The sequence below is a fragment of the Hemisphaericaspora subhashii genome (genome assembly GCF_019202705.1).
Source record: "Hemisphaericaspora subhashii strain CBS 10753 chromosome Unknown scaffold30, whole genome shotgun sequence".
Classification (NCBI taxonomy): domain Eukaryota; kingdom Fungi; phylum Ascomycota; class Pichiomycetes; order Serinales; family Debaryomycetaceae; genus Hemisphaericaspora; species Hemisphaericaspora subhashii.
The window spans coordinates 142,237-154,710 of NW_026057382.1; the positions used below are offsets into that span (position 1 = coordinate 142,237).

The following is a 12,474-nucleotide window of genomic DNA, read 5'->3' on the forward strand; positions in this document are numbered from 1 at the left end:
TTCTTCTCCTTTTATAGATTAACTATATAGTGATGACTTTAATGAAACATGCGCTTTTATGACAACCAAGTACACGACATCCTTGTAGCCTAGAGTATAAGTACACGACATTACTATCTATCTATCTATCTACTGTAGTATTGATTTCTGTTGCTCCTTTTTCTTTCTAAATACTAAATCTGATTTTAAATTACCAATATTAATAATTCTTGGACAACCTTCTCGATGTTTCTCTAATCTTACACATTCTAAACAATAATAAGCTGGTACACCCAATTCATTATTATCACCTAAATAATTGGAACAAAGAATACATTTATTATATAAATGACCAAATGAACATTCATGACATATTCGTACTTTTGTTGTTGGTTTAACTAATGAATCACATATTGGACATTTACCATCACACTGTTGACACACCATTCCTATTGACTTACCTGGTTGTTTCATACATTGTATAAGATCGTATTGGTGAGCACTGTAGACAAACGAAGGAAAGAGAGATAGAGAAATCATAGATATATCAACAAAACCTATTGGTCCTTGCAAGAAGAAGTGATGGCTAATTGAATGCAAAAAAATAAAAATTTCCTTTTTCTTGATTCCCTATTAAACTACAAGACCCCATTTAGAGATCATCCAGATCATTACAAAACTTGACTACTAAAGCATATATATAACTACGAACCCCAGATTACCAAAAGAACAGTAATCATGTCATCCTCTAAGGAATCCGCAAAAGGTAACCCCCTGGAAACACCAGAAGAATGCACAATATGTCTAGAACCAATCCTCCACACGGATACAATAGGCAAAATCCTGAACTGCTGTGAAATCTACTATCACGACCACTGTATAATATCTTGGTCAGATATGTCTAACAGTTGTCCCACGTGTCGCAAGCGATTTCATCAAATCCAAATCTCTCAAGCTTATCATCCCCATAAAATAATCAACACAATTTCAATCCAAGATAAACTCCTACCTAATCAAGGTATAAATGACATACCAAGCCAATTCATTATTCCACGATTTCAAATCCAACCAATCCGAGAAGATGAATACGAGGATGAAGAGAATGGATTGGTGACGAATGGGGTTTGTTGTATTTGTAGTTCTCTGCATTATCAAACACGAAGATTGATTGGATGTTGTACTTGTGGGTCAAGGTTTCATTTACGGTGTTTAGGGGTGGTTGATTCGGGTAATGGATATTTGAATTGGTGTTGTCCCATGTGTGATTTCGAACAGGAAAGTATACTACCTAGACGAGTTTTGCCGATTTTGGGAGCCCTGGTTGGCGTGAGTAGTGACAGGGTAAGGAGAAGACCTAATTTGATTATCCATAACGAGAATAATGAATTGGATATTGATTTCTTGTACGAGAATCAATATCCTACCGAGATGAATAGTTATGAACAACCCATAGAAAGGACTCATCTGACAGTTATAAATGGAGGAGTTATCCTACGGAGAGAAGAGAAAGCTAGACAGAGATTAACCGAAGAAGAAATGAACTCCTGGCAATTATTCGACCAAGCGAAGGCACAGACAGATATTAATACTGACACTTCGATAGGAAGCTCCTCCTCAAAACCTACGCGTTGTGACATAACCCCCACATCGTCCGATAAGAAACGAAGACGAAGAAAGAAAATCACTCCAATTGAACCAACCAAACAATCTACAACAGACACCCACAAACCCCAGATCGGACCAAGTAGAATATCCAGCCTCATAAATCAAGTCCGATCCTCCCATAATTCCAAACCAAACACCAAACCCTCAATCCAACCGCCACCACCACCACAACAACCCCAATTCACCACATTTCAATCATTCCCAAGTGCAGACTCCCCAATCTCACCCTCCAGCAATAGTCCAATGGAACTGACATCATCGGCATATTCAAACGATAGCGACACTCAATATGAACTGGATAATACTCGAAAACGACTCAAACCCTGGGAATTGACACTTCTAGTATTCTAACTCTAAGTCTTTATATAAGCTTTGTGAGAATCCGGTAATATAGGTCCTGGGAGTAGTGGTGGGGGATATATTAATACTGAAGAGGATTATGTTAGTATAAATAAGAGTATTTCGAGGTTGGTATATAATCATATATTGAATGAAGCTGGTGCTGGCGCTGGAACTGGTGGTGTTGGGGGAGAAAGGACGGAGGATGTGTTTGATAGATATTTTAATGATGATGATCCTACGAAATTACAAGAGATTGTGGATAGGTATGCAAAGAATGTTTTGCTAAAGTAATAATGGTATTGCTTTTGTTTTATATGTATTTATAGTATGTATAAGAATATTTTTTAACGACGACGAGGACCTTTTGGTTTATTAAATTTCAAACCTTGCTTAGTTGCGGATGTAGCAGATGATACAGAACTAGGAGTTGCGACTTCACTTTCAATTTCTAATTCGCTTAATTCTAATTCATCCAAATCACCAATTTCAATGTTTTTATTTATTGATAAGTTATCTTTCTTTAATATATTGTCAATGCGACTAGTAAGATTTACTTTAGAAGCAGCATAGACCATTCTTTCACGAACTGGAGATCCAGACGCTGTTCTTATTTATTTACGCTTAAAAACTAATCGTATCAATATATGACGTTTAACCGGATTTGCAACACCCCTATCACCCAACTTACTTATCAATGAATCTAACACTACTCCAGTTTGACTACTTGTCAAAGTAACCACTTCATTCTTAATATTAAAAATGATCAATTTCAAACTATCACCCAGCGAAACCAACCCTTCTAACTCCTTAGTCAATTCAGGATCAACGTCACCCAAGTATAGTAATAATACTACGTATCTTCCATTAAGGAAGAATTTGGGTACTGATAGGTAACTAGTCTGACTCCCAGCTATACTCAAACTTTGCATCGTATTCAATTGATTAAGTAATCTTTCATCTTGGGATAATGGTCCTGATTTGGTACTGTCTTGAATCGATTTCTCATAATTATCAAATGTCAATTCATCTAAATCTGTCCAAGCAAATAATTTATTCTTGGGGAATTTATAGGATCCAAGAGATGTTAATAATGTGTTTTTGGTGGAGGCGTATAACATCTTTTGTTTAATTGGAGCAATGTCAGGAATAAAACTTATAAAGATACATTCTTCATTACTACCACCATCTGGAATAATGATATATGACGGTTGGGGATATTCGCTGGATATATAATCATTAATTGATTGGAAAGTGGCTGGAAGATCTTGGGAAGTTGTGGAAGTGAAATTTGAATCTGGAATCAATTGAGTTGAATCTGATGAGATCTTGATAATCAATGGTTGTGATTCCAATGATTTGAATACATCTAATAATTCCTGTGATGTTGTAATACCTGATTGAGTTGACATTATTGGCTTGACTGTTGGTGTCGAGTGATTACGTCAGTCTTGAAACTGCCCCTTCCTTTTTTTTTGGCGTTGGAACTCGAGATTGAATGGAGCGAAGGGCTAATCCTTTCTGGCAATTCGTAAACAAATGGAAATAGCTATTTTTTTATTCAAAAAGTTTTCAGCAACTTACTTTCGGTTAAACTAAATTAAGATCTAAGGGGTGAAGACATGAGCTTCCTATCATTCTTCTTAGCTGATAAGACCACAGGTCCTATTCCGAAATATATCAATAATGGGAGCCAGGATGATGATTCAATTGATTTACAGATCACCAGTAATTGAATGTAAAAATTTGCTAATTTCTAGATATTCAATAGAAGTAAAGAAGATAAGGAAGATTCCCGTTTCAAATACATAGATGGATCAACTATTGACTATAATTCCAAAGAATATCAAGAACAAGATCAATCATATAACTTCCAAGGGTTTATTTCAGCAATAACCAACGATGAATATCGAGTTATGGTTGATTTCGCAAAGAACAAATTTAGATCATGGTGTATTCTTCCAGAACTAGGTGAAAGAACCAAAAATGGGCAATTTCTGGCTCTACTAGATTCAAATGGCCGAGAAGTACCTAATTTCAAATTCATATTACTTCCTATAAATGGTATATCTTTAGACTTCATCGCTACCACATTGTCCGCTTCACCGCTATATGCCGAACATTTCGAGTATATCACCTTTAAGTTTAGATATCAACTAGCATTATGTTCTATAAAAGAAGTAATAACCGATTCAAGAGTCCAAGATAAACATAAACCGATACGTATAACCTTAAAAGAACATAAGCAGATTATACGAGCATACTTCACAAAGATTGCATTCAATGTCCAATTATATCGAATCTATGAAGAATATATCAAACACCTACCACCAGCACCATCACTCACAAAAACCCCAAATTCCCCAGTTAGAATAAAGACAAAACCATCTCTAAGTAATTTGAATACCAGTCTTTCTAGTCTTTCTTTAGACCACCCTTCAAGATCTTCCATTTCATCGACCTCTCCCATCAACAAATCAAGTCTTTCTATAAGGGGTTGCTTTAGCTTGTCAGAACCATCTAGAGTTGGATTTAATAGAGGTTCTAAATCAATGGGAAATCTACGAGCTCCATGCTCTCCCAGTAATAATAGACTAAAATCAAAACCTTCAATACCGAAATTCAGATTAGGCGAATTATATAATCCAGTAGCTAGTCCCCAAGTCATTGATGAGAACAATAATAAGAGTTCCCTGAGTTCTAATTCTGGTGATGATTGCTTGTTATTCCAAGGTGGGGATGATTTTAGATCTGATATTTATGACAAATGTAAATTGGCAATCTTGGAGAAATTAAAAGTTGAAAAGATGACAATTCGAGCTTAGATTACATAGTTGCATATTATATTTAAATATAGAGTTCTTTATTCATATTGTTTCTAAGATACAACTCAGTAGAAGCTAGATATCCGTAGTCAAATGTGGATTAGATTGTCGCCAAATAAGACTTACGTTCTCCAATGACAAGTATTACTATGGCTACATTGATCCATACCGCAACCGGAAGCCCTTAAACATAATCAACACCCAATTCGACAACAAGCACCGTGGGACAAGACAGTTTGGATCCCATTTGATTGAGGCATATGCTAGGTAATTGATGTAGAAGGGAGATCCGACGGTTGTCACTGGTGATATCCACTTTACCACGGGAGACTATCGATACAAACTTATTACGGAAACGAGAGATGTTTGCTCTAAAAAATCCCTGGCATGATACTCCACGGTTCCTAGTTTTTCAGGTCCAGAAGGAAAAACGAGAGATTTTGCCTTTACAGGTACACGAAATATTCATAATTCTAACTACCAAGTTATATAATTAGTGTAAAGATGGAACCTAGATTCCGTAATCATAGACCAATCATAGTTGACTTCTCTATTTAGGTCAAGAGACAGATACATATAGACGATTTTTATAATATAGACTTTAAAGTTATATACATATGTAATATTTTTAGCATAGCAATGTAACATTGACATAGCTTGTTGCTTCTTTGAATTTATTGCTAATGGGCAACTTTGTACATTTATTATTTTTTAACCCAATAATANTTTAGCCGAATACTCCAGTATGACGACATGCGTCACTGTATACTAAAAATAATTAATTATTATTTCAAAAAAGAAACCCCAGGCCTAGTGCGGGATGGGTACCTATTCGGATAAGTTGGATTCAGGGATCAAGCAGTTAATGTGAAGTTATTCCGAGAGTCCGAGTGTACAATATTAAATTTCATTTGCGTTAATCCCAGAATTGTATGGCAAACCTTTGTGCTATGTAAGCAGATCATTGCAAAGCGTTGTATTAGCCAAGTAATTGAAATGAACTAACAGTTGAGTTATTGTAAATGTTAACCGATTTTTCAGTGTAGTTGAAAATTCTTATTACACTACCTGTATTTCTACAATCTAATTTTTCCGGATGGTTCCTTCTGTCACATACTTGCCTCCATAGGTCATAAAAAGATTATTTTGTAAGGATTGCATTAGCGACATTCAATATTTGTTATCAAATTTAGTTCAAATAGAAGATAAATTATTCCCTATGAAGGGGGATGTTTTTGGTTCAATACACAGAACAAAGAACAACAACAATCATACAAATTCATAATGTCCAGAAACATTTACTTCCAATATATATTATTTCCTGGGTTTTTCAATCATCTGCAAGCGGCTTGCTTATATAACAGATAATCGCAGAACTTAAAGAGAGAGGGAGAGAAGAACCATTCAATTTGATTTATGACAAATAAGCTTGATTGCAAAAATAGGATGAACATGGTAGCGCTTTACGAATGCTTGCAGTCCTTCAAGCGAAGGGCAAAGGAAAAAAAAATAGCCAACTACCAATCAATATCATCACAATAATAATCACAACCCCCCAATATACGACCATGCAAAGAACATTCTTACGGCAACTATCAAGATCCCAAGCCCGTCTAGGACTCTTTTCCAAATCCTCCTCGCAGCCCGCCCGAGCTTCGCCACTTTTCACCCCACCACCAGATTCAACTCCACAAGTAAGACCATCCAATGCTGGGGATTTATTCAAAAAGAATGATATTTTGATGTATGCCGACAAACCCCTAAATTACATCGAATCACTCAAACCCAATGGTTTCCATCTTGCCAATACACTCTTAATCACCTCTCCCAACAGCGCTGGAAATGTGAATGGGTTGGTATTGATCGATACCGAGACAATACTCCAACTAAACCCTCTCCGCTTCCAACCTCTACATATACAACTTAAGGGCCAGAATGTGTTGAATGTGTTTGAGAGGGTGCATCCGAAACCCGAGATTTTGGTTATTGGATTAGGGAAAAAGAGTAGGATGTTGCTGGGGGAGAATAGACGGTTTTTGTTGGATTTGGGGATTGGGTTGGAGGTGAGTCATACTGCTAATGCTGTGGATGTTTTTGACTTGTTGAGTACGGAAAGACCACATGTGATTGGGGCGTTGATGTTGCCTCCAAATGTATAATTTTACGAAAACGGCTTTATTTAATTAATAGAAAATTGTAAATAGGATATGTATAATTAACAATAATATATTAAACCTTTAATGAAATCAAAATACTACGAAATGAATATAAACAATAAAAACAAGTAACTATAAAAAGAAAGGCAACCAAAAAATGTCTGTAAAAAATAAAGTCCATCTCCATATATCCAGGAGTTCTAATTCTTCTCTCTGGGAAATATCCATACCAGAGAGACCCGTAGATCTAAAGACCAGGTGGATATCCCTTCAAATACCCACCACCCCCTTCAGAAGGTGACCCACCCTCATACATCATCGTCATCATCATTCCAGGCGTATTATTATAAACAATAGTATTCTGATTTATAGGTGTCGACATCACCATCATCCCCGAATTATTTCCCCCCACCCCCATCATCATCACCGGCATACCTTGTTGTTGTTGTTGTTGGTGTTTTGGCGGTGGTGGCATTCCTTGCATTCCATGTTGTTGAAGATGGTGATAGTAGTTTGTCAAAGTCCCCGGGGAATGATTTAGGACTTTGTTTTCATTATCCAAGAAGAATTAGAGCCCACAGTCAACGTCGGCTAGAAGCTTGCTCCACACCAGCCAATCCACCCTTGTGTTTGTGTTTTGGGTGGACATGATGCTATGTTCTCTTGTTATATTCATGGAATGGTCGTGGTGGTTTGGAGGTGGGGGTTGATGCGGGGGATGCGTTGATGAAGCCTTATTTTGAGGTTTTAGGAGATCCTGTTGCTGATCTTTTGATGATTTCTTCTTTAGGGTATTTACATCGGTGAATATGATTTGAAATTTATTCATACCGGCTTGCATCTTTTCTTTATTCCGAGTTCTAGAATTACCTTTTGGTTCTTCTTTGATCTCTTCTTTAATATAACTCTTATCATCACCACTGCTTGATGGGATCTTTTTATGTCCTTTAGATTTGGACCTGTGTTTTGAACTTCCCTTGCGTTTTTCATGCGGTTCTTGTGATTTATTACGTTCCGAAAACACACCCATTATCGGCTCAAGCTTAATAGGAACCACCACTGGAGTTGGACTAGGTGGAGGTTCTTGCAGTCGTGGATTATTTTTCCTTCTCCCCCCACCACCTATATTGTTATCATCATCTTCTTCATCTGATTGTATTATCGTAGTTGGAGAACTAGGAGGGTGTAATTTTTGTTTTGCCGGTGTTTCATAGCGTAATTGTGGAGCATTGGTGATATCTGACAAGACGTTCTTTGATGGTGTTTGGAGATAATATTTCTTAGAATCGTTGTTTCTTTTTGGGTCCCCTTTCTCTCTTTCATCCCGTTGCTCTTCTTCATCGCTATCTTCATCAGTCTCATTTTCATCTGGATGCGGAGCCTTGGTTATGATTGATAATTTATGGGGTTGTCTAGGAGGAGTATCTAATTGAGTTATAGATCTCTTAGTGGCAGTCTTGGTTGGATCTTGTAATAAATTCTTCTGAGCACTTCCACCAATATTGGTATTATTATTAATAATTCTAAATTTTGATGGAGTTATAGTTTGTAATTCCCTAATTGGAGTATTTCCAACTGCGAGTGGAGAATCCATAAAGAAATCAGAATAATGGATAGTCTTTTCATTAAATGGAGTCAAATTATTCAATTGAGTTTGTAAATTAGATACCGACCCAGTAGTACTACCAGTTGTACTATTATTATTACTAATATTATTTTGAAGTAATTTTTTACCTCAATTACTTTCTAAAACTATTAGGTATTTAAGTAAATATCTTTTTGAATTACCAATTTGTGTTGATGTAAAAAGTCGACTATTATAAGGAGTTGAATTAAATGATAATATTTGTTCATTTGAATATGTCTTTGATATTAATGGAGTCCAACCTGTAAGATTCGTTTGCTGTGCGTAGAATTTAGAAGCTGAAGGTGGGAATGCAAGTGCCGGGGGTTGGGCTGATGTTGATGATGTTGGTTGTGGTATGGGCGCTTGTGACAGTGTCTGTTGTTGAAATTGAACTGTAGGAGGTGCTTGTTGGTTTTGTATATATGGTGGTTTTATCACCTGCAGTACTGGAGTACCCTTGGTTGGTCCAGGGGTTGTAAGTACCGAGGGCTGTGTTTGTGGTTGTGGTTGTGGTCGTTGTTGTTTTGATTTCCCATCTCCGACATAATTGTATAGTAATGGATCTATCCTGGAAGGGGATGAATTTAGGAAGTCATCTGACATGATATTTAGTGTTTATTAGTGGTTCTGAGTGGATGCGAATCCAGTGTTGTTGAAACGGTGAAGTTGATGTTGTTTGATCCTGATCTGAAATAATGAATGTCTTGTCTAATAAATAAAATGAATGTGTGAGTTGGCCAATAGTAAATGACGGTAGTACTACTTATCAGGGTATGTACTTTCGTATATGGCAATATATATAACTGTAATAGTGATACAAGTATATAAAAGATCAAATGAGAAAGATTTGATAATGTTAATTTTTTTTTTATTGTTTGTGTTCTGGTAATTGATTGATTGATTGTGGCTGTTGAAAATGGAAGCGTTGATTTTAATGAGAGAAAATTTTAAGTAAGGAGACAGACAGACAGGCAGGCAGAGTGAGAAAACAATATGTAAACAAATAATTAAATAAAATTTCATTATTTAAAAAACACGCTTCTACAATTTCTATTTATAAATCAACATTTATGATGATATGCATATGATACATGAATTGGTTACATTTTGCAATCACCATACTACACATCATTACTATCTATCTTTAATATTCTTGGTCAATCTATAAGTAACATTACAGTCATCTGCACCCCCAACCGCCCCCCCGAATTAAAAAAAATTAATTCTTAATTTTTCGCGTCAGTGTTTTTTATTTAACCAATGGTACTTTTCATTCATACTGTAAAAGAGCTGTAACCAACCAACGCTTCAAACTGGAAATAGAACGGTTGTTGGTTGTTGGTTGCTCTACAAGATCTAATGATTTATTGTTCTAAAAATAGGCTTGTCTTACAATCCTCTTTGCGATAAAAGAAAAAGCTGTGTAAAATTCTAGAAAAATAGAAGAAGAATGGGAATGGAATTATTTACAGAACGGAATTATTACATCTACAGTAGAAATAAAAAAAATAATAATTTATATTTTCGCGTCTTTGTGTAATAATGCAAAAATTCTTAGTTCTTTAAATTTAAGGTGACATTTAACATCCTAGTACACCTTATTACATCATCATCATCATATGCTAATTAACTTTTTAACGTGAGGGGTTAATATAAAAACTTCTTCTTCTTTCTATAGAATATGTCATCTTTCTCATCGAATAAATTTAAAACGCTTGGCAATGTAATTAATTACACTCTCCACTAGTGCCACCCCATGGTTGCAAAAAACCTAATTGATACTATACAGTTCACTTATCTATCTATCTCGAGAGAGATATTATAGACTTTGGGAGTAAATTTCAAAAAAACATAAATTAAAATTTAATTAATTATAAAACAAAAAAAATTATATGTAAAAAGGTAAAAAGAAAGACAACAAAAAGCTATCAAAGGAATATACGTAAACAAACAAATAATCAGAATTAAAAATTGGAAAACACACAGAAAGGCATCAAAAGGAATCTTTGCTTTTTAGATGTTAAACTTTCATTCTGTTTACGCAGTGGCAAGATTACCTTCAGCTTTATTCCATTCTTCTTCAGTTACTCTTAAATTTTCTGCTTCATTAGCTAAAGCTTCATCATCATCATAAACTTCTTCACCTTCTTCATCACCAGCAGCCAAAGAAAGGGTTGGTCTAACAGCAGCAGAATCAAATGTCCAAGAAGCTAATGCATTTTCAGCATCAATAATAATTTGTTTAGATGCTTCATATCCATCATATGCAGGTCTTGTTTCACCTGGTGTAACAGGACTTTCATCTAATAATTCCAATAAAGCTTTACCATAACCAGCAATAAGGGCAATTTTTTCAGAATGTTCTCTAATTGAATCAAATTGATAATTAAATGCGGTTTTTAATTTCTCACGAGTAATATTAGATAATTGAGCTTCAGCAACTAATGATTCAGCTTCAGCTCTAACTAGTTCTTGTTCTAAAACATTAATTTTTGGAGATTGAGGATCTTTATATTTTAAATAAGCAATTTGATCAGTAATTTTTTGTTTACGTTCTCTTGAAGGTTGAACACTACCTTCAATATCTCTAATTGATTTCAAAGTGATTCTATATTGATCATATCTATCAATAAATTGATCTTCTAATTCTCCAATTTCATAAATTAATACTCCTAATTTATCAGTAATATCACTAATATCATCATCATTTGATTCACCCCAAATTGATAATTGTTTAGCAACATCTTTACGTTCTCTAGCAGTAATTTCAATTGATCTCATTAAATTCTTTTCCATCTTAATTAAAATAGCCAATTTACGGGCTAATTCTGGACCTAATGCTCCAGCTGCTTGTTTACGGAAACTATGAGTAATTGATCCTTTACCAAAGAATTTAGATTTGGTAGATGATGGTGGTGGGGGTGGAGATTGCAATTGAGAAGCAGTTGGTGCTCTTTGAGATCTCAATGAATAAGTTCTATGCATTTTGTATCTGTTTTAACTATTTGATTGGTTCAATTGGTAGATTACTTCAAGAAAGAAAGAAGAAGAAAGTAAGGAAGATTATAAAATGAATTTGGAAAAAGGGGGCGGAAGCGAAAAAACCGTCAAATAATTCACAAAAAAAAGGGAAGAAATTCCACATACAAACACAAAAATAGAAAGAGTGTGCTGGTTTATTTTAATTAGTCGTGTAATTATGGATAATTTCATTTTATACATACATACATCTTTCACTTTGCTTATTATTGTATTCCAGTTTAGACGATACCTTATAGTCTAATATGAAATAATCCCAATTAGACTTAATTACGCTGTTAATTAGTCAATTAACTGATATGTGTGGATATTAAATGGTTTTTAGCAATTGGCCAAATTGGTCATTCAAATTTTAAGTTGCTCCACTTTTTTCATTTAAATCCTTTTATTTCAAGAATAATTAAATTTATTTTTCGCTTAAGACCACGTAATAATAGAACATTTGCAGCATAACCATTCCTATTCTTAGAAACAAACGCTTAACTACTTCTATTATGTATAATTCCAAACTATACTACAAATAATATTTCTCGGAATAATCAATTGAAATTTTCAAGTGGACAAGACATTTAATTAACTCAGCCAGCCAAGAGTTTGGGAAATAGATAATCCGAAACAATTATTTATCGTTTAAGGTTTTTATTCTTTTTTTTTTTCTGTCTCCGAATTTTCCACTTTTGTCGCCCAATTAGGAAATCATAATGGGCTTGCTCCGGCAGCAACTAATTAGGATGGGAATACTTTTTAAGATGGTTTTCAACTTGGCTCAAGCTCTAAAACTTTAGGAAGACTAGTTGTAACTAGCAACTGTTTGCCAATTGGATTTTGGAAAACAACATCACAA

The 12,474-nt window shown here is 34.9% G+C and overlaps 7 protein-coding genes across 7 annotated transcripts; 3 read left to right on the plus strand and 4 right to left on the minus strand. All coding sequences in view use genetic code 12, as the record gives it.

Moving 5' to 3' along the window:
- Positions 1–129: 129 nt before the first annotated feature.
- On the minus strand, positions 130–453 carry J8A68_005060 (U2 snRNP complex subunit; the record flags this gene model as incomplete). Its single annotated transcript, XM_049409085.1, has 1 exon — positions 130–453. One exon carries the CDS (start codon positions 451–453, stop codon positions 130–132), a length of 324 nt encoding a protein of 107 aa, XP_049261715.1.
- A 423-nt stretch (positions 454–876) lies between these two features.
- J8A68_005061 (ubiquitin-protein ligase) lies at positions 877–2,277 on the plus strand (the record flags this gene model as incomplete). The annotated part of the gene is made up of 3 exons (XM_049409086.1): positions 877–1,108; positions 1,193–1,882; positions 2,024–2,277. 3 exons carry the CDS (start codon positions 877–879, stop codon positions 2,275–2,277), a joined length of 1,176 nt encoding a protein of 391 aa, XP_049261716.1.
- Positions 2,278–2,330: 53 nt separating this feature from the next.
- J8A68_005062 (uncharacterized protein) lies at positions 2,331–3,395 on the minus strand (the record flags this gene model as incomplete). The annotated part of the gene is made up of 2 exons (XM_049409088.1): positions 2,331–2,587; positions 2,675–3,395. The coding sequence occupies 2 exons, from the start codon at positions 3,393–3,395 to the stop codon at positions 2,331–2,333; spliced, it is 978 nt and encodes a 325-aa protein (XP_049261717.1).
- Positions 3,396–3,605: 210 nt separating this feature from the next.
- Positions 3,606–4,808, plus strand: J8A68_005063 (uncharacterized protein; the record flags this gene model as incomplete). The annotated part of the gene is made up of 2 exons (XM_049409089.1): positions 3,606–3,711; positions 3,796–4,808. 2 exons carry the CDS (start codon positions 3,606–3,608, stop codon positions 4,806–4,808), a joined length of 1,119 nt encoding a protein of 372 aa, XP_049261718.1.
- Positions 4,809–6,376: 1,568 nt separating this feature from the next.
- J8A68_005064 (uncharacterized protein) lies at positions 6,377–6,967 on the plus strand (the record flags this gene model as incomplete). Its single annotated transcript, XM_049409090.1, has 1 exon — positions 6,377–6,967. The coding sequence occupies one exon, from the start codon at positions 6,377–6,379 to the stop codon at positions 6,965–6,967; it is 591 nt and encodes a 196-aa protein (XP_049261719.1).
- Positions 6,968–7,532: 565 nt separating this feature from the next.
- On the minus strand, positions 7,533–9,194 carry J8A68_005065 (uncharacterized protein; the record flags this gene model as incomplete). The annotated part of the gene is made up of 2 exons (XM_049409091.1): positions 7,533–8,698; positions 8,780–9,194. 2 exons carry the CDS (start codon positions 9,192–9,194, stop codon positions 7,533–7,535), a joined length of 1,581 nt encoding a protein of 526 aa, XP_049261720.1.
- Positions 9,195–10,628: 1,434 nt separating this feature from the next.
- LSP1 (lipid-binding protein) lies at positions 10,629–11,576 on the minus strand (the record flags this gene model as incomplete). The annotated part of the gene is made up of 1 exon (XM_049409092.1): positions 10,629–11,576. One exon carries the CDS (start codon positions 11,574–11,576, stop codon positions 10,629–10,631), a length of 948 nt encoding a protein of 315 aa, XP_049261721.1.
- Positions 11,577–12,474: the final 898 nt, after the last annotated feature.